Below are 22,928 nucleotides of genomic sequence, written 5' to 3' on the forward strand. Positions count from 1 at the left end.
AAAAATTTTTATACAGGTATGTATGCAAGTAATAATCATAGTATCATTGATGGTAGTTTGAGATAATTCTAGTTTAATGTATTCTAATATCAATTTAAACAAATAATCTTGGTACATTCGTATAATTTTGTTATTCAGTCCTTATAAAATTAGAAAGTTTATAATGCTGTATTTTTTAAAGATTTATTTATTTATTTTTAGAGAGAGAACGTGAGTCAGGGGAAGGGCAGAGGAAGAGGGAGAATCTCAAGTCGGCTTCCCAGGGCAAGGCTCTATCCTATGAACTTGAAATCATGACCTGAACTGAAATCAAGAGATGGATGCTTAATTTACTGGGCCACACAGGCACCCTTATCATGCTGTATTTTTAAGTAAAAAAAATAACATTTGAATATTTTTAAAAAAAGATTATTTGCCAAAAAATCTCTATAGAAAAATGTACTAAAATGTTAACTGTGATTATCTCTGTGTAAAAGGACCTCAAGTGAATATTATCTTTTTAAGTAATTTTTTTAGTTTTCTAATTTTATGTAATAAGCACATATTAAGTTTATACCTATAAAAATTAAGCACTTGCTTAAATTCCTGGTACTGGCTAATGAAACAGTGACAGATTACTGTTAGAAACACACATATTTTCTCCCCTTTCTTTGAGAATTCCACCAAAATGACAAGAGTGCTATACAAACATGAATAGATCCATGATGACAGTATACTGCAGAAAGAAAAGGGGGGGGGATTGTTTTGATGACTAGATCAGAATAAACTACCTGGACAAAGGCTATAGGCAGCACTACTCTGTGAAGAACTTGGGGAGGGCCACACCAGAGGGGTAGGGAAGAAAGCCAGGTGGTGGTTGCCCCAGACTGGGCTGAACAAATCCATTTGGCATCTCTGCTTGAGTTTTCCAAACAAAGGCAGTAGTTTGCTTGGGAGGTGGTGGTGGGGACTCATACGTGGGTGCTGTGCCTGAGGAGAGAGTCAAAAAAGTCTCAAGGGGACATCAGGTGACCCTTAATGTCCAAACTGAAGCTTGCAAAAAGTAAGAAAAAACTTTTTTGCAGCAGTGCCACTGAGAAGCCAACTGTTTAGATGCTTTTGTACCATCATCTCTAAATATGGTGCCACCTCAGTATAGGCCAATTACATTCTACTTTATGAATCTAACACTGAAATGGGTGGAACACTCTTCCCATTAAAAAAAAAAAAAAAAAAAAAAAAAAAAAAAAAAGCAAATGTTCTTCCAAACATTCCTTGTACTGAGTACAATGAAACCTGCATTCAAGCATATTTTGCCTCTCCTGGGCAATTCCCTGTCTTAAGCAATTTCTTCAAAGTGACTCTGTATGATAGAATCCAGCACTTATTTTTTAAAAACTCCACTTAAAATCTCATATTTTGGCTATGCAATTGATCTTTAGGGTGGTAGCTAAATGGGAGTTTTATTGCAACTCTTTGGGTTTTACACAGTAATTTTTCTTAAACCATTTCATTAAGGTTTAAAATGCATACTAGCAGGTAAAAGATTATAATAGATTAAAAAATAAGACTTTATTTTCTGGAGAAGTTAAGGACCCTGGGGAATTAAATGATGTTGATCAAAACACTGAAATCTATTTCAAGCAACACTAGCTCACTGCTCACTTATAACCAAAAGAAGACGGGGAAGGAGAGAAGTCCCACTGTTTAGTGCTTATAAAAATGACTTCTCTAGATTGCTTTTACTCTTTATTTTAGTATTTCACATCACCAGGACTAGAGGATAGAAAAAGGAGCATGAACATGTAAGAAGGATATGAGCACTTTAAGTTTTATTTCTGGGGTGAGAAAGATATAGCTGACAATTTGAAGATTGTTTAACTATCATAAAATGAGATATCACACATGACACACTGGATATATATAAAAGACTGTATAAAATCAGAATGCAAGGCCTTGATTACAAAAAAAATTTTAGTGGGAAATTTAATGAACCTTATTTGGAATCTGACATCTAGTAAAAATATAGACAAGGATATAGAAAATTTGAGTAACATAATCAAGAAATTTAATTTAATATATCTGTATAGAACTTTTTTCCTCAAAAGGAGCAAATACAGGGGTGCCTGAGTGGCTCAGTTCTTTAAGCAACTGCCTTTAGCTCACGTCATAATCCTGGAGTCCTAGAATCAAGTCCCACATCAGGCTTCCTGCTCAGCGGGGAGTCTGTTTCTCCCACTGACCTGTCCCTTCTCATGTTCTCTCTCCCTCTTGTTCTCTCTCTCTCAACTAAATAAATAAACTTTAGAAAAGAAAGGGCAAATATACTTTTTTTTTTTGGTCCATGGAACATGCACCCAAATCAGTCATGCTCTTGATCACAAAGAAAATCTTGTATTTTAAAAGTAGAATCATTATAAGTTACATCCTTATAATTTGATAAATTAAAAACAAATTATAAAAAGGTTTTCAGAAATTGTAATCATTTAGTAAACTAAGAAACTCTCAAAAAATGATCTCTCAAAGAGAAACAAAAAGTGAATAATCTCAAATGTACTCATGGAATCAGGCAAAGATCATCAATGGATGCTAAAAACAGGAGGTAAAAGATTGTTGGAAACAGGATATTCACATGGCACTAAGTATTGCCCCATAGGTTAAAAATTAATTACGAAGGCAAAACTGTACCTTCACAGAGGAGTTCACCATTATAACCATATGAACAAATTCAGCATCAACAGACCGTAAATGCCCGCTGACATGAAATGTGCACTATTGAGCATGTAACACCATCCACGAATATCCACGAATATTCTTGCCAAAAACGTTCAACTCGAATTTCAAACCTGGATCTAATTTCCAGTTTATAGGAAATGTAGCAGAGAGAGAAAAATATATTAATTGATGTTATGAGGAAAGAAACAAGTCCCAAATGTGGAATAGTGTGCAAAACACTATTTCTCTAAAAATCAGCATCATTTAAAAAAAAAAAAAAAAGAAGGGGCGCCTGGGTGGTTCAGTAGGTTAAGCCTCTGCCTTCGGCTCAGGTCATGATCCCAGGGTTCTGGGATCAAGTCTCACATGGGGCTCAGTGGGGAGTCTCCTTCCCCTCTCTTTCTGCCTGACTTTCTGCCTACTTGTGATCTCTCTCTCTCTGTCAAATAAATAAATAAAATCTTAAAAAAAAAAAAAAGAAGAAACAACTGATTTAAATAGCCTAAAAAAAAAATTACCAAATGCAGTATATAACCTTGACTGGATTCTGAATTTTAAAAAACATCTATATGGGGCTTCTGGGTAGCTCAGTGGGTTGTGTCCGACTCTTGATTTAGGCTCAGGGCATGATCTCAGGGTCCTGAGACTCCAAATGCATCAGGTTCTGGGCTCAGCAGGGAGTCTACTTCTCTTTCCTCTCCTTTCCCTCCACCCTTTCCCCTACCCATGCACACACCCTCTCTAAAATAAATAAATCTTTAAAAAAAACCTATACAATATATATTTTCTTGCAATAATTGGGGAAATCTAAATATGTACTGTTATGATAAAAACTATTCCGGTTTTTTAAAGCATATTTTTAAGCATACTAATGGTTATCTAAGAGAATGTCATTATTTTTCAGGGATGTGCACCTTTAGCATTGAGATACGATATGATAAGTATATGATAACTGTCCTTACATTCAAATGATTCAGTGAAAAAAAAAAGAATAAATAAAAAGCACTTATATATTTAATATTGGTGATATATATGTATATGCAGAGAAGGATAAAAAAGCAAAATGGGAAAATTCTTAATGATGGATAAAATGAGGTGAAGGGTATATGGATATTTTACTAATTGGTTGAACCATATAAAACTACCAATACTTGACCATTTTTGAGGTACAAAATGACAATTTTATAGTTAAATACACCAATTACCATAGGAGACCCTGGAAAGATGGTTAAAGACCTACCATTAAAAAATGACTTCAGGTAACCAGATGGTTTTACAGACTTCTAACTAGCCTTTAAAGACTTGACCATTTCTATGCTATTTCAGACCATAGAAAAAAGAAAGGTTTTTAGTTCATGTTATGAATATAGCACAACCTTAATAATTATCTAAACCCAATAAATACAGCTTCTGCTCCCCAAAAGAGAAAAAGAAAACTATAGATTAATTTCAGTAATTATTATAGATATGAAACTGTAGGAAAAATTGTTATTCTGAGAATATTAGGATAATTCATTATCAGAACAACCACCAATATGTTTCATCACATCAATAAAGCAGAAGAGAAAACTACGTGATTATCTCAACACTTGCTAAAAATGCTATTGAAATTCATTTGATGTGTTCAATAAAAGCTGTGAGTAAAGCACGGTTACTTAATGAGTGCTAGGTACTGCTCAAAGGACTTTAACATATATCTTGTCATTTAAACTTCCCATATTTAATCTTCAAAGATATATGCTGTTATGCCCAATTTATTCTCTAGGTCAAATGTCTAGGAGGGGGATCCTGAGTCACATAGTAATTATATATTTAACTTCATAAGAATCTTTTAAAATGATTTATGGATTGGCCACCCCTTTTGCATTTCTGACAGCAATGTTCAGAATGTTCCAGCAATGTCTCACTAGCAACTCTTTTCAAGTCTGTAACTTATGTTTTCATTCTCTTAACAGCAAAATATATTTCATTTCAATGAAGTCTAATTAATCTTTTTTTCTTTTGGGGATGGTGTCAGTATTATGAAGATTTTCTATTACACTTTCTTCTAGACATTTTACATTTTGATCTATGGTTCATTTAGAGTTAATTTTTGTAGAAAGTCTGAGGTTTAAGTCAAGATTCTTCTTTTTTTTTTTAATCTTTGGATATTGTATTAAGTTTCTATTGTTGTATAACAAATTACCACAATGTTAGGGGCTTAAAATAACACCTATGTACTAATTCACAGTTTTGTAGATCAGATGTCTGGCATAGTGTTGACTAGATCTTTTGCTTACGGTATCATAATGCTAAAATCAAGGTGTGAGCTGGTCTGAATTCTTGTATGGAGGCCGTAGGGGAAAGTCTGCTTCCAAGTTCATTCTCACTGTTGGTGGAATTCAGTTTTTTATAGTTGTATGCCTATGACTCCCTTTTTTTATACCAGGAATGCTCTCAGGAACTAGAACTTGCCCACATTCCTTGAATTCCTTACTTCCATCTTCAAGCAGCAACAGGGCATCAAATCCTTCTTGTGTTCTTGTGAATCTCTGAATTCCTCTTCTATAACCAGGCCTAGAAAACTCTCTATTTGTAGAAAGGCTAATGTAAACACTCCTCAGATAATATCCCTATTTTAAAGTCAGCTGTTCCATGCAATGTAACCTAAGCCTGGGAATCATATTTGCAGTTCCCAGGATTATGCAAGGCGTGAACATCAGACTGAGAAGGGACAGGAAATGTTGGGAGGCATTTTCGAATTCTCCCTACCGCAAATACCCAATTATTCCAATACCATGTGTGGAAAATACTATCCCTATTTCTTTGAATTGCCTTTGTACCTTTGTTAAATCAATGAGGCTTGTCATTGGGTCTACTTTTGGACTCTTTTCTGTTCAGTTCACTTGCTTGTCCCTTTCATCGATATCACATTTCCTGGTCACAGCAGTTTTATGGTAAGTCTTAAAATCAAGTAATGGGAGTTTACATCTTAATTTTTCTTTTTCAAATATGGTTTAGTTAATTCTAGTCTCTTTGCTTTTCTTTCTAAACTCAAAAATTACTTTATCTGTATCTACGAAATATTCAGCTGGAATTTTGATTAGATTTATTAAATTTATGGACCAATTTATGGGGAATTGATAACTAAGTTGGGTCTTTAATCCATGAACACATTATGATTCTCCATTTATTTAGGTCTTTCTTGATTTCTTTCATTGGCATTTTGTAATTTTCAGTATACAGATCTTGCATGTGGGTTATTAGATTATTTTCCTAAATACTGGAACTTTTTGGAGCTATTGTTAGTATTTTAAAAAATTAATTATTTTCCAATTGCTCATTTTAAAGATATATATACATTAAAATATACATTAAAAATATATATACATTGCATAGATAAAGGACTTTTGAGTATTGACCTTGTATCCTAGAACTTAGTTACACTCATTTATTATTTCATGAGGTTTTTTCCAAATTCTTTGTATCTATATAGATAATTATATTGTCTGCAAAGTAGGTGGTTATAGTTCTTCCTTTCCAATCTTCATGAATCTTACAGATTTTTCTTGCCTTATGGCACTGACTAGGATTACCAGTACAACGTTGAAGAGAAGTGATGAGTGGATATTCTTGAGTCATTCCTCATATTACGAAGAAAGTATTCAGCCTTTCGCTATTAAATATAATGTTAGCTATGGGTTTTTATAGATGTCTTTTATCAGTTTAAGGATGTTTCCTTCTATTCCTAGTTTGCTAAGAGGTTTTTCGTTTTTTTTTTTTTGTTGTTGTTGTTTGTTTTTTTTTTTTAATTTTTTTATCCCCAGGGGTACAGGTCTGTGAATCACCAGGTTTACACACTTCACAGCACTCACCAAAGCACATACCCTCCCCAATGTCCATAATCCCACCCCCTTCTCCCAAACACCCTCCCCCCAGGAACCCTCAGTTTGTTTTGTGAGATTAAGAGTCACTTATGCTTTGTCTCCCTCCCAATCCCATCTTGTTTCATTTCTTCTTCTCCTACCCACTTAAGCCCCCATGTTGCATCACCACTTCTTTTTTTTTAACATGAATGAAAATTGTTTTTTACTAAATGCTTTGTCTGCATCAATTGATATAATCTTTTAACCATTAATATGACAAGTTTTATTGATTGATATTTGAATATTGGACCAGTCTTGCATTCCTAGGACTAATCTCATATAGTTGTGCTTAGTCTTTTTATACATTGCTGGATTTATTTGCTAATATTTTATTTTGCATCTATGGTCATGTAAGATTTTGCCTATAATTTTATTTTCTTGTGATGTTATTGTTTGGCTTTGATATTTGAGTAATCCTGGCCTCTTATAATTAATTGGAAAAAATTTCTTCCTCATCTATCTTGGAAAAGACTATTTAGATTTAGTGTTATATCCTCTTCCAAAGAAGATTTTTCCAGTAAAACCATCTGGGCCTGGAGTTTTCTTTTTTGGAAGGTTTCAAACTATGAATTCTATTTCTTTAATAGATACAAGATAGTTTAGTTTATTTCTTCCTAAATCGTTTTAGGTAGGTTATCAGGATTGTTACATTTCATCCATTTTGTTGAATTTATGCCCATAGAGTTACTTATAGTATTCTCTAATTATCATTTTCATGTCTTTAAGGTCTGTCATGATATTCCACTTTCATTTTCTATATTCATAATTTACATCTTTTATTTTTCTTTTTGTTAGTCTTACTAGAAATTTATAATCATTATTTATCCTTTCGAAGAAATAGATTTTGGTAACTGATTTCTCTCTATTCTGTGATCGATTTTATTGGTTTCTGCACAAATCTTTTATGATCCTTCTTTTTGGTTGCTTTGGGTTTAGTTCGTACTCTTCACCTTCCAATTCTGAATGATTAGATTGTTGATTTGAAAATTTCCTTATCTTCTAATATAAGCATTTAGAGTACAAATTTATTTTTGAACAAGTGCTTTAACTGCATCCCATAAATTTTGATATACTAAATTTCCATTTCCCTTTACGTCAAGATATTTTCTAATTTCTAATAGATACTGTTTATTTTGCTGTGTCTGCCTGTGCTTGAAAAGAATATGTATTGTAACAAGAACCATATGATACTCTCAATAGATGCTGAAAAAGCATTTGACAAAGTACAGCATCCCTTCCTGATCAAAACTCTTCAAAGTGTAGGGATAGAGGGCACATACCTCAATATTATTAAAGCCATTTATGAAAAACCCACCACAAATATCATTCTCAATGAAGAAAAACTGAAAGATTTTCTGCTAAGGTCAGGAACATGGCAGGGATGTCCATTATCACGACTGTTATTTAACATAGTACTAGAAGTCCTAGCCTCAGCAATCAGACAACAAAAGGAAATTAAAGGCATCCAAATAGACAAAGAAGAAGTCAAGTTATCACTCTTCGCAGATGATATGATACTATACGTGGAAAACCCAAAGGACTCCACTCCAAAACTGCTAGAACTTGTACAGGAATTCAGTAAAGTGTCAGGATATAAAATCAATGCACAGAAATCAGTTGCATTCTCTACACCAACAACAAGACAGAAGAAAGAGAAATTAAGGAGTCAATCCCATTTACAATTGCACCCAAAACCATAAAATACCTAGGAATAAACTTAACCAAAGGGGCAAAGAATCTATATTCAGAAAACTATAAAGTACTCATGAAAGAAATTGAGGAAGACACAAAGAAATGGAAAAATGTTCCATGCTCCTGGATTGGAAGAATAAATATTGTGAAAATGTCTATGATACCTAAAGCAATCTACACATTTAATGCAATGCCTATCAAAGGACCATCCATCTTTTTCAAAGAAATGGAACAAATAATCCTAAAATTTATATGGAGCCAGAAAAGACCTTGAATAGCCAAAGGAATATTGAAAAAGAAAGCCAAAGTTGGTGGCATCACAATTCTGGACTTCAAGCTCTTTTACAAAGCTGTCATCATCAAGACAGCATGGTACTGGCACAAAAACAGACACATAGATCAATGGAACAGAATAGAGAGCCCAGAAATAGACCCTCAACTCTATGGTCAACTAATCTTCGACAAAGCAGGAAAGAATGTCCAATGGAAAAAAGACAGCCTCTTCAATAAATGGTGTTGGGAAAATTGGACAGCCACATGCAGAAAAATGAAATTGGACCATTTCCTTACACCACACACAAAAATAGACTCAAAATGGATGAAGGACCTCAATGTGAGAAAGGAATCCATCAATATCCTTGAGGAGAACACAGGCAGCAACCTCTCTGACCTCAGCTGCAGCAACATCTTCCTAGGAACATCGCCAAAGGCAAGGGAAGAAAGGGCAAATATGAACTATTGGGATTTTATCAAGATCAAAAGCTTTTGCACAGCAAAGGAAAAAGTTAACAAAACCAAAAGACAACTGACAGAATGGGAGAAGATATTTGCAAACAACATATCAGATAAAGGACTAGTGTTCAAAATCTATAAAGAACTTAGCAAACTCAACACCCAAAGAACAAATAATTCAATCAAGAAATGGGCAGAGGATATGAACAGACATTTCTGCAAAGAAGACATTCAGATGGCCAACAGACACATGAAAAAGTGCTCCATATCACTCGGCATCAAAGAAATACAAATCAAAACCACAATGAGATATCATCTCACACCAGTCAGAATGGCTAAAATTAACAAGTCAGGAAATGACAGATGCTGGCGCAGATGCTGAGAGAGGGGAACCCTCTTACACTGTTGGTGGGAATGCAAGCTGGTGCAACTACTCTGGAAAACAGCATGGGGGTTCCTCAAAATGTTGAAAATAGAACTACCCTATGACCCAGCAATTGCACTACTGGGTATTTACCCTAAAGATACAAATGTAGTAATCCAAAGGGGCACATGTACCTGAATGTTTATAGCAGCAATGTCCACAATAGCCCAACTATGGAAAGAACCTAGATGTCCATCAATAGATGAATGGATAAAGAAGAGGTGGTGTATATACACAATGGAACACTATGCAGCCATCAAAAGAAATGAAATCTTGCCATTTGAGACAACGTGGATGGACCTATAGGGTATCCTGCTTAGCGAAATAAGTAGAGAAAGACAACTATCATATGATCTCCCTGATATGAGGAAGTGGTGATGCAACATGGGGGGTTAAGGGGGTAGGAGAAGAATAAATGAAACAAGATGGGATTGGGAGGGAGACAAAGCATAAGTGACTCTTAATCTCACAAAACAAACTGAGGGTTGCTGGGGGGAGAGGGGTTGAAAGAAGGGAGGTGGGGTTATGGGCTTTGGGGAGGGTATGTGCTATGGTGAGTGCTGTGAAGTGTGTAAACCCGGCGATTCACTGACCTGTACCCCTGGGGATAAAAATGTATGTTTATAAAAAAAAAGAATATGTATTGTGCTGCTGTTGGGTGGAGTGTTCTATAAATGTCAATTAAATCTAGTGGTTAATGGTATTACTCAATTATTCTATTCTCTTGCTGATATTCTAATACAAATTACTTAGGGAGGAGTATTGCAGTTTCCAACCAAGTGTGAATTTGTCTATTTTTCCTTTCGGATGTACCTGTGTTACATATTTACATGTATGCTTCATGTATTTTACGGTTATGTTATTAGGTACATAAACATTTTTATACTCAAATCTCTCCTGGTAAGTTGACCCTTTAACATCATTATGTAATGGCCTCTTTGTCCTTGAGAAATTTTCTTGTCCTAAAGACAATTTTGTCTGATATTAATATGACCATTCCAGCTTTTGGTGTTTGGTGTCTGCATGGTACATATATTTTACATCTTTTTTATTTTTTAATACTTAACCTACTTATATTTTTATGCTCAAAGTGGATTTCTTATAGACAGCATGTTAGCATATAGTTGACTCTTATTTTTGTCACTTTGATGATCTCTTTTTAAAACATTTATATTTTTATACCACTTAAATTGAATGTAGTTATTGATGTCTTAAGGTTTAGAATTGCCATCTCATTATTTGTTTTCTGTTTGTTGCTTTTTTTTTCTTCTTTTTCTCCTACCTTCTTTGGCATTATCTGAATGTGTTGTGTACTCCATATCAGTTATTGAATTTTTTACTATAGCTCTTTGTTTAGACATTTTTAGTGGTTGATCTAGAAATTACAATAAAAATACTTAATTTTCATAGTCTACTTTGAACTAATATTTAATTATTGGAGGTGGAATGTAGAAAACTTACCACCTTACAGTTTCCTTTAATGACTCCTTTTTTTGAAAACTCCATAAGACAATGTTAAAATTTTTCTTACAACAATCATATATATTTGAAAGATATTAAGAGGAAAATATAGTCTCTTATATTAAATAGATATTTACTGTATTTTTTTTTTTGCTCTTCCTTCATTTCTGTTGTTCAAAGTTTCCCTCTAATATTTCCCTTTTATCTGAAAAAACTTCTTGGCTTTTTTAAATAGTAAGTCTGCTGGTGAAAAACTGTATTCTTACTTTTGTACAAATTGGATAATTTCTGATAATCCGTCTTTAAGTTCACTTACTCATCTGTCATCCTTTATTTTGTTGTTAATCCAATCCAGTGAATGTTTCATTTTGTTATTGCATTTTCAGTTCTAAAATTTCCATTTTTTTCATTCTGGTAACTTCTATTTCTCTGCTGGCTTTTCTATTTGTTCCCATTGTGCTTGCTCTTCCTGGAGCATGGTTATAATAGCTGCTTTAAAGTCTTGATCTGCTCATTCCAAAATCTGTGTCATCTTGGGTTTAGTATCTGTTGATTGTTTTTTCCCTTTGTGAGATAGTAAGATTTTTCTGTTTTTTTAAATGCTAACTAATTTTGCATTTATCCTGGAAATTTTAAATATTTTTTTAAGTGACTCTAGATCTAGGTATGTTAAAAGACAAAGGATTCTCCTATCATGAATGTTGATATTGTTTTTTACCAGGCAATCAACCACATTAGATCTAAGACACAGTCTTTCTGGTCTTGTGGTAGTCTTCTTGCCTGTGGTTTTGTCAGTTGTTTCAAAGTCTTTGGAGTGTGTTCATATCTGTCCTGAATGTGTGCCATCCAGTGTCCTGTCTGGAATTTGAGTGATTCTCTACCCTGTTGCTCATTTCTCAAAGCCTTTGGTGTGCTGTTTAGGGTCAGATACATGTATACACAACTTGGAGGTGAGCTCCAAAATTTATACACAACTTTATTAGATCCCTTTTTTGTTCTCTATCCACCCTATGCTCTCCTCCACAGGGCTTTTATTTCCCTACACTGTTACATGTTTCCCATAATTTTTCCATAATATTATTTCTGCATCAGAGCTTAAGCAGTGAGAGGGTTAAGAGAGAAAAAGGATTCAATGGGAATTCTTCCCAAGGTCTTAGAACCTGAGTCCCCCTGGTTGGATTTTAAGTGTCTGCCCTACTACTGCTGCCATCACCAAGTGCTGCTGCCTCTGGATTGCCTGGCATTGGGATGAGGGAATGAAATAAATAACAAAAATGTAACCAAGTGATTTCCCCCATTCTTCTGACCCACGGGAGCTCCTTTCCTGTTCCTTGTGCCTCAAACAGAAAATTTCTCTTAAAGTTCTGTCTTCCTTGTTACATATTTCTGGTCTTTGAATTCCTTTTGTGTCAGGTCAAGAGATTCCAGAGAGGGAAAAAAAAAATAGGAAATTTACTGCTGGTTTGATAGTAGCTACTCTGAATTCTGGTTTCCTTCCCCAATCTGTCTGCTACTATATTTTTTCCTTTAAGAGCCCTTAGATAACTGCTACATGCATTCTGTTTAGGGGTTCTAGTTACATTTAGTGTAAGAGACCTGGGGGAGTAGCTATAATTACTTAGTGTTGACCAGAACTGGAACCCCCTCAGTGGATTTTTGAATAATAAGTTTTATCTATTGAATTTAAAACCACTTTTTTTTTTCAGTCTTCATCTATTACCTAAAGTAAAGATACATCTATTCCTTAAAGTAAAGCACCTATATTGGATCATACTTTATGATAACAGGCTAATAAATTCCCTTCAATAGAGCAGAATGTTCATTGTTTGGTAAACTTAATAGCTGACTGAAGCTTATTATATCGATGTCCTCAAGAACATGTTGGAGAAGATAAATAAGAACGTGTTTAGTGGAGGGTAGCTGGCAGTGTGAAGATAAAGGCTGTTATCTCTGGAACTAGGAAGATTCTGTACACAGAAAGAAAGCATATTAAAGAACCCAGATGGCATCCGAAGCAAATTTAGGAGCTTCTAGTTCATATACTTGATATAAATTAAGGATATTTTTAGATCAACAATAAGTTATGACTGTTTTCCAATATCTTTAATAGAATATGTCAAACTAGATTGATATAAGCAATAAATATCTGGAGTTGTGAAACATTTTTTAGATGAACCTACAGAAAACAGAATATAATTTCACACAGGGGTTAAGGATAAAGAATATAAAGGAATATAAAATCTATGTTCAAATGAGTAAATTGGTTTTCCATGTTTCGTGACAGGAGGTATTTCTGAGGTCTGTGTATTGATAGAAATTAATACAAAATATTCAAATTGGTAAAAAATCAATGTAAAATAATAAAATTAATACAAATTGATGAAACAGTATAAATTAAGTACCAGATAAGATTCTAAGCAAAGCTTATGTTAAGAAGAAAACAAAAGCATGCTCTAGAATCTTCTGAGTTGTTAGATAATGGTAATGCTTTTTGTGAGTATTTTTAACAGATTTATCATTTTGAATGCAGAAATAGGAGCCACCTATAAAATTGATGAATCTAATTACTAGTTAACATGAACTAAGGTCTCCATGGACTATTTTTTTTTCTGCTTCCCGTGTAAACCATGCTTTCACAAATACAATTAATAATATTTGCATATATGTATGTATGTGTGTGTATACATATGCCACAATCAGTAAAAGAGTGTTTGGATAAGGAAAAACTCATAGCTGGTCATTTGTGTATTGTTATAGAAACATTTATTGAGAACTGACTATGTGCCCTAAATTCTTTTTTTTTTTAAGATTTTATTTATTTATTTGAAAGACAGAGATCATAAGTAGGCAGAAAGGCAGGCAGAGAGAGAGGAAGGGAAGCAGGTTCCCTGCTGAGCAGAGAGCCCGATGCGGGGCTCGATCCCAGGACCCTGGGATCATGACTTGAACTGAAGGCAGAGGCTTTAACCCACTGAGCCACCCAGGTGCCCCTGCCCTAAATTCTTCATACATGCAACATTCAATTCTTATAACAATCCAAAGAGGTAGGTATTATTATTCTACTTTAACAGATAAGAAAATTGAGGGATTGAGAGTTTGAATTTATTGCTCAAGTTTCCACAACTAGTAAAGGAAGGAGGCAAGGTTTGTACCCACACCATTCAGCCCCATATTATGAGTGCTGATTTACTATATAAATATACCAGTGAAGCAAATTATGAAACATGCATGAGACTTTGGATACTAAAAAGGAAAGTCCACAGAACACAACTAGATATTGAGGGAACTTAATTATCTGAATTCCTCCACTATATTAAATTGACATTTTTTCACCTCAGTTATAAAGTCTGTAAGCAGGTGTATTTAACTCTGTTATTGTTTAGAATTAAAAAATACTACAAAGGACAGTTCTCCCGATCCATCTGTGTTTATTCCTATGATGGCTGTTATTAAAAACTTTGTAGTCAGTGGGTATAAACAATAAAGAAATCATTCTTGCATGGCATAAAATTTTTAACTAAAATAATGATGGTGGTGGAGACTTTGTGCTTTCTAAGTCATTCTCTCTTGCAAAGGACACAGGTCAGGGTATTAATTTTTTGTGTGATATGTGGAAGCAGCCAACAAAAGGCTGACTTGGGATCCTGAATGGGATTGGGAGATAGGTGTGCAGGTGACAAATTCCTACAACTCCAAATTCCTACAACTGAGGAAGACAAGCTTCCCGACTTGGTTACTTTGGACCATGGTTATCCTCATTTACTTTAACTTCCAGGTCAAAGAGAAAATGTGCACCAAAACATTTCTCTGCCCTATAAACAAGTCAACACAATCACCCATGATGGATGAAGATTTCCTGTGTTTGTTTTTAACAGGCCTATCTTGGTTATAAAAGCACATTTCTTTTTCCCAGAGGATTTGTTAATCAAGGTAGATTGAAGGCATCAGGAATAAACTCATTTATTTAGGGCCATGGAAGAATACCCTAGTTAGGCATGCAGGCCATGGGCTCAAGCTACCTGGGCTGGGGTCTGGCTCTATAGCCCAACCGCCCAATCCTGGGTCAGTTTGCCAGGTCTTATACACCCTAGAAGGTAGCTATCATTATCCTATTTTATATTAGAGGCTGAGTCACAGGGACGTTTTGTGTCTTGTACTCTGTTATTTAGTATCTGGCACAGATTAAGTACTTCATAATGACCATTACTATTTGAAAGGTTAGAAGCCAAAGTCTGGAAGCTACAGAAATCATCTTGCTGAGGGCACTTTCCAATGTCGTCTGGAACATAAGTTCTGTATTGCTCTGGTGTGTAAAGTTTTCTGTACTGTGATTGAGGTGTTTTGAAGAGATGGGTACAGCATTCCTGTGTGGGGGAGCCCGGGAAAGTTTTGCACTATGGTAAAAGCCCCATTCTCACGTGCTTGGTTAGCTCTATGTGGTGCCCTTTCCTAAACCAAGGATGGAGCTACCAACCCAAATCAGTTACCACTGCCAGAGAGTTCTGCCCTGTTGGTCTTTGAGGTTTATTTGTAAGCATGTGTGATCATTTGGTGGATAAACCTGTTTATTGGTTTCTGTAGGGAAAAAGACTGACACCCTTGAACTTTTGTTTCCTGCCTAACAACAAAGCTAATCCTTGAAGACTGGAGGTTGGGTTTTCCTCACCACCAGTATTAATGTAATCCACAGAAGGGAGGAGGTCCAGATTCTAATCAAGAAACCATTCTTCTTTCTTTTACATGAAAACCTCCCAAATAATACGGCAGGAATCTTTTTTTTTTTTCTTTAGAATTTTGAGAAACAAAGTTCCGTGGTTTATTTGAAATGCTGCATTAAGAATTATTATTTTTTAAAACAAAGTAGCTTTAGGACAAGAAATCTGAATGTGTTGAAGACAAGACTTAATGGAGAATTTGTTGTATGTATGTATGTATGTATGTATGTATGTATAGCAGGAGCAGGGGGAGGGGCAGAAAGAGAGGGAGAGAAAGAATCCTAAACAGGCTCCATACCTAGCATGGAGTCAGATGCAGGGCTCAATCTCCTGACCCTGAGATCATGGGCTAAGCCCAAATCAAGGGTCAGATGGTTAACTGACTGAGCCACTGAGGTGCCCTCAAGTTTTTATTTAAATTCTAATTAGTTAACATATAGTGTAATATTGGTTTCAGGAGTAGAATTTAGTGTTTCACCACTTATATACAACACTCATCATGTATCCTCCCTAATACCCATCACCCATTTAGCCCATTCCTTCCCTACCTTCCCTCCATCAACCCTCAGTTTGTCCTCTACTGTTAAGAGTCTTTTATGGTTTGTATCCCTCTTTTTTTTCCCCTTCCCCTATGTTCATCTGTTGTGTTTCTTAAATTTCACATCTGAGTGAAGTCATATGGTATTTGTCTTTTTCTGACTCACTTGTTTTGCTTAGCATAATATACTCAAGCTCATCCTTGTCATGGTAAATGGTAAAATTTCATTTTATTTGATGGCTGAGTAATATTCCTTTACATATGTATGATATATATATATGTCAGATGGGCATTTGGGCTCTTTCCATAGTTTGGCTATTGTGGACATTGCTGCTATAAACATTGAGGTGCATGTGTTCCTTTGAATCAATATATTTGTATCCTTTGGGTAAATACTTAGTAATGCATTTCTATTGTATTTCTAATGTATTTATATTTTTAACTTTTTGGGGAACATCCTTACTGTTTTCCACAGTGGCTTCACCAGTTTGAATTCCCACCAAGAGTGTAAGAGGGTTCCCTTTTCTCTGCATCCTTGGCAACATCTGTTGTTCCCTGTTTTCTTAATTTTAGCCATTGTGACTGGTGTGAGGTGATATCTTATCATAGTTTTGGTTTATATTTCCCTGACAATGAGTGATGTTGAGCATATCTTCATTTGTCTGTTAGCCATCTGGATGTCTTTGGAAAAATGTCTATTCGTGTCTTCTGCTCATTTCTTGACTGGATTATTTGTTTTTTGGGTGCTGAGTTTGGAAAGTTTTTAATAGATTTTGAATACTAGCCCTTTATCTGATATATCATTTGTGAATATCTTCTCCCACTCCGTAGATTCCCTTTTACCTTTGCTGACTGTTTCCTTTGCTGTGCAGAAGCTTTTCCTCTTGATAAAGTTCCAATAGTTCATTTTTGCTTTTGTTTCCCGTGCCTTTGGAGACACGTACAGTAAGATATTGTTACAGCTGATGTCAAGGAGGTTGTTGCCTGTGTTCTCCTCTAGGATTTTGATGGTGTCCTCTCTTACATTCAGGTCTTTCATCAATTTTGAGTTTATTTTGGGGAATGTTGTATGAAAGTGGCCCAGTTTCATTCCTTTGCATGTTGCTGTCCAGTTTTCCCCAAACCATTTATTAAACAGACTGTCTTTTTTCCATTGGATATTCTTTCCCGCATTGTTGAAATTAGTTGACCATATAGTTGTGGGTCCATTCCTGGGTTTTCTATTCTGTTCCATTGATTTGTGTGTCTGTTTTTGTGCCGGTATCATACTATCTTTATGACTACAGCTTTGTAATATAGCTTGTAGTGCAGAATTGTGATGCCTACACTTTGCTTCTTCTTTTTCATGATAACTTTGGCTATTTGGGGTCTTTTGTGGTTCCATAGAAATTTTAGGATTGTTTGTTTTAGTTCTGTGAAAAATGCTAGTAGATTTTGATAGGGACTGCATTAAATGAGTAGCTTGTTTTGGATTACATAAAAATCATTCAGAATTTCTCTAAGCACAGGATCATTGCTGGTTTAAAGTCATTTCTATTAAAGTGTAATTCATATTAATACTATCAATTTTTACCTTATCTAAAACATTTTATCTGCATCCTATTGTGATAGTTTGAGGCTAAATGGCAAATTTTATTAAGTAAAAACTAACTCAACTACATACTAATAATTTAAAACAGAAGATGTAGAATTAAAAGAAATCAAGAATGGAAGGCAATGTAGAGTGTATAAATAAATTATATACCAAGTGAGGAAGTTTGTGTTTATTGACTATCACATTTTCATTCCTACTTCTAGGGCTTCTCCATTCAGATAATTTTATTAAAGCTCCAATTTACTTATATTCTGGTATTTTATAGAAAGAGTCTGACATGAAACTTGGTTAATGAGGCATTGCTCTATAAACAAGCAAAGCCTTGATAAATACAGTCTAAAATAATGGACAACTATCATTTAAAAGCTATGATGGAACTGAAAGTTTCTTTGACAACACTATAAACCATGACAGTGAAGTAGAGCATATGATGATGGTATCACTAATACATGGGTAAACCAAATTTACATCATGTTTGTGTGTGCTTGTACACACATTAACTTATGTTCTTATTCTTTTTTTTCTTTTTAAATTTCTTTTTCTTTTTCCTTTTTTTTTTTTTAGTGGTGGGGGAGGCAGAGGGAGAGGGAGAGAGAGAATCCCTAACAGGCTCTGCACCCAAAGTGGAGCCTGATGGGGGTTTGATCTCACAACCCTGAGATAATGACCTGAGCCAAAATCAAGAGTTGGATGCCGAACCAACTGAGCTACCCAGGAGCCCCTGTTCCTATTCTTTTATGTTTATTCTGTTATGTTCTATTTCCCTCCCATTAATCAATGCATTGTGACTCTTCTTTCTCATGTTATCCTCTGCCTCCCTCCAGTAGAAGTGTAAAGAGTTTAAACTGGCGGCATAGATGCACCTGGCCCTGGGCAACTCGAGTCAAATTTGACAGTATTTATTATTAGCCCCATCTTCACCTGGGATTAGGAAGTCTCAACCAGTGGTTACCAAGATATGGCCCTAGAACTAGAAGCATGAGCATTGCCTAAAAATGCAAATTCTTAGGCTTTGAGCCAGATCTATTAGATCAGAAACCTGCGGGCAGGGGCCCAGCCCTCTGGGTATTAATGGTCTCACCTTGGTCTTGCTGCCCTGTATCCTCTATGCCTGAGTGGATTTCCTAGGTACTTACATATCTGTGAATTTCAATTTTCCTTCTCTGATTGTCTCATGACTGGGTCTCTGATCTCTCTGACTGGATTTCCACTGATTCCAGATTTAACACTTTAGTTTCCCACTGAGATTTCCACCCTGCCTATTATGCTGGAGCCCTCTCAGCCCCTTTCCCTAAATACATCACAGCTCTGCCTTTAATGCCCCCCCCTCCGGGCTGGTCACCAAGTCTGGCCTTGAATCAGTTGGTCCATTTGGAGCTAATTCCCACTGCGGCATCTCCATCACCTGACAATCCCCAGAAGGCCATTATAATGCTGGTAAAAGCTGACCTACAGACCCTTCACTTGTGGATACTGTGGTTGACACCAATATCCTTCCTTTTTAGGCCCTGCTGTATAGACAATCATTCTAACCTGCCTAAAGTCCCACTGTTATACTCCCCTCTCTCTGCTGTTCTGAGTATCAAGAGACTGCATAGGCTATGCCATCTATTTGAAACCAATGGATACCTTTGGAAAATACTATAAGAGAGTTAGGTAAATACTTCAGGGTAAAACACATTTTTGATTTGGAGATGACCTCTTCAAGGTAAAGAAAGACAACAGTAGAAAATAAGTTATATTTGAATTACTTCAGGAAAATGTTGATATCACTACTTCATGTTCTGAATATTCTAATTTACCTGATGGGGTAGTTAATACTTTTATTAGGGATTAGTATCCTCTAATTTTTGTTTTCTAAGCCCTAATATTTCCATGCATGGATCCACCTACTGAAATTTATTTTCCAGAAACCTGAACATATCACTATTTTGCTAACACTTCACAGGGGACCCAGTACTGTAGAGTTTAATGCAATATGTGTGCTCACCCACAGGAAACTACAGGTAGCTACTACTGTGAAGGAAATTGTGGGTCACATTTATATGTCTAGAAAATAATTCAACAAACATTTCAAAACACTCTCTATTCAACTTTGGTCAAAACCCTTCAATGTGTTTAGCAATCATCACAGTACTTCAAGAAGTTCTTTATTTCCTTGATTTTGGTTTAATGCCTGGTCACTTGGCCCAGTTTAAGCATAAGCTTTCTTGTACTAAAGCTTTGAGTCCTGTTTCTATTTCCTCTTTGCCAAATGGATAGAAAATTATCAGTAAGTGCTTAATAAAAAGCAATTTACATTGTGGTTATATTCACTTAATGTTTCATGTAGCAATTATTTATTTAATCTTACTGTATCTTAGGCACTGTGTTGGTATTGGAATAAGAATCCCTGTCTGAATCCTTTTGGAAGTCATTTTCCAGTCAAACAGATCTTTTCCTATTAGATGTGATGGGTATGGAATTGCTTTACAGAGACTGGGTGAAGATCAGGAAGGGATTGCAAGATCATCAAGATATACGGCACTGAAAAATAAAATGTGACTTACCCAAAGCACTGTTACATTAGGGGATATGGAAATGAGAACCCAGGTCAAAAATATACTTAAATAAAGACAACAACATTTTAAAATAGATTTACCCATTTTTACAGTTGGCACAAGCTCTCCATTTTTGTCAGCTTTCCACCTTGACTATTATATTGGAGTCCTATCAGCTCCTTTCCCTAAATACATCACAGCCCTGCCTTTAATGCTCTCTCTTCCTGGCTGGTCACCAAGTCTGGCCTTGAATCAGTTGGTTCATTTGGAGCTAATTCTCACTGGGGCATCTGCATGACTTGACAAGCTCATATATAACCCCCAGCAGGCCATAATAATTCTGGCCTAAGCTGACATCCAGACCCTTCATTTGTGGATACTGTGGTTGACATCACTATCCGTCCTTATTAGGCCCTGCTGTATGACCTAAATAATCATTCTTACCTGCCTAAAGCCCCATTATTATAATCCCCTCTCTCTGCTGTTCTGGACATTAAGAGACTGTATAGGCTATAATATCTATTTAAAATCATTGGATGCCATTATCCATTATCTATATAATATAGGTTTATAGTGATCATCTTCCAGGAAATTCTTGGGGGGCCCCTGACTGACACTTCATTGCTTTTCCTTTGAGAAATTGTCTAACTTGTGTCTACAGGAGCCCTCTGGCTAAACATATGGTTCACTAATCAAATATATTTAAGTATATCCTGTGTCTCTAATTCTATCCTAAGTGCTGTAAGGAATTAAAAACAAAACAAATTTACTTTCTCTTTGGTATTACACCTTTTTTTGTTGTTGTTGAATTGTGAGTATCTTGAGGATAAGACCTGTGTGTTTCTCATTTTTGTATATTCCAGAACATATTACATTGTATCCAATAAATATTATTGAATGGAAGAATTCATAGATAAATAAATAAATTCATTTCTAAATATAGACTATAAACAGACAACACCCTGAGATTTCTTATACTCTTAGGAAAGTCAATTGAGCTGGTGATAGGCCTAGGAGAGGCCAGACTGTTTCACCTTGTGAATGAAGGTCAACTTCACCCCAGGGAAATTTAATGTTATAGACCTGCCATTGTACTCTTGACCAAATCAGCAACACCAGAAATGAAATAGTGCAGTCATGCCTTGTAATGCTATCCTTTGTTAAACATGCCACTCACCTGATCTGAAGCCAAGTCAGCATGGGGGTTGTTCCTCCTCCAAACACCCAGACTGTGAAGAACACGAGCAGCAGTGTGGTGGTAAACATCATTTGTTTGGGCTGAGATTCTGTGTCCCGAATAGCTAGGGCAAATGCTATTGCTCCTCGCAAACCTTACAGGGAAAAACAACAGAGAATAAGAGAAAATGAACATCTGCATGAGTCTCGTTCTCATTTTCCTGTATTCATCTTTATAATTTTCTAACAAACACAATGACATTTTTAAATTAAAATTTTTATACAGTAATTGTAGATTCACTTGCTATTGTGAGAAATAACATACTCCTTGTCTGCTCTTCCCCACTTTCCCCCCAGTGGTAATATCTTGCAAAACTAGTACAATAGCACAGCCAGGATTTTGATGTTGATGCAGTCAAGATACAGTACATTCCCATCACCACCAATATCCGTCACGTTGCCCTTTAATGACCATATCTACTTCCTTCCCACCCGCTCCCTCCTTAATTTCTGGCAACCAGTAATCAATTCACCATTTCTATAACTTTGCCAGTTTGAGAATCAAATGGAATCATGTAGTATATACTTTTTTGGAATTGGCCTTTTTCACTCAGAATAATTCCCTGAATATTCATCCAGGTTGCTGAATGTATCAATACTTTATCCCTTTTTATTGCTGAGTAGTATTCCACTATCTGTTCCACAGATTGTTTAGCCATCTATCTGTTGAAGGGACATCTGGGCTTCTAGTTTTATGGCTATTACAAAAAAGGCTGCTGTGTATAAAGACAACAACATGTATGTATGTAACTTATGTATGTATGTAACTTATATATGTAAACATAAGTTTTCATTTCTCTGTCGTAATTTCACAGGACTGTAATTTCTCCGCAGGACTGTAACCACTGTAATCACTGATCTGATCGCATATTAAAAAAAAAATTACCAAATTGTTGCCAGAATGGCTAGACAGCACTTATATTCCCACTGGAAATAGAGAAGTCATTTAGTTGCTCTGCATCCTAACCAGCATTTAATGTCACTACTTTTATTTTCACCATTCTGATAAGTATGTGGTAATAGCTTATTGTGGTTTTACTTTGCATGTTTCTGTCTTTTCTTTTATTAAGTTGGCTCCACACCCAGTGTGGAGCACCTAATTTGCATTTCTCTAAAAACTAATGGTGTTGAATGTTTTTTAATGGGCTTGTTATCTTTATACTTGTTGGGGGAAATGCCTCTTCACATCTTTTTCTCATTTTATTTTTCTTATTTATCCTTTTTAAAATCTCATTTTCTAACTGAGTTATTAGATTTTTGGTTGTTGAGTTTTAAGAATTCTTTATATATTCTAGATAATATCCTTTTTGGGATATATAGTTTGCAAATATATCCTCCCATTTTGTAGCTTTTTATTGATGAAGTCTAATTTGTTGATTTTTCCTTTTATGAATCAT

At 35.4% G+C, this 22,928-nt stretch overlaps 1 protein-coding gene across 3 annotated transcripts in view; it reads right to left on the reverse strand.

Annotated features, from left to right (window-relative positions):
- The window catches only part of SLC9A9 (solute carrier family 9 member A9), a 668,807-nt gene that overhangs the window by 179,858 nt on the left and 466,021 nt on the right, over positions 1-22,928 (reverse strand). For all 3 annotated transcript variants that reach the window (XM_004754464.3, XM_004754462.3, XM_045088481.1), the window contains exon 12: positions 21,473-21,626. In XM_004754464.3, coding sequence (XP_004754521.1) covers positions 21,473-21,626 — 154 coding nt within the window. The remainder of the gene's footprint in view (positions 1-21,472; positions 21,627-22,928) is intronic.

This window comes from Mustela putorius, unplaced genomic scaffold (assembly GCF_011764305.1).
Source record: "Mustela putorius furo isolate JIRA1106 unplaced genomic scaffold, ASM1176430v1.1 tig00003834_pilon_pilon_pilon, whole genome shotgun sequence".
NCBI lineage: Eukaryota > Metazoa > Chordata > Mammalia > Carnivora > Mustelidae > Mustela > Mustela putorius.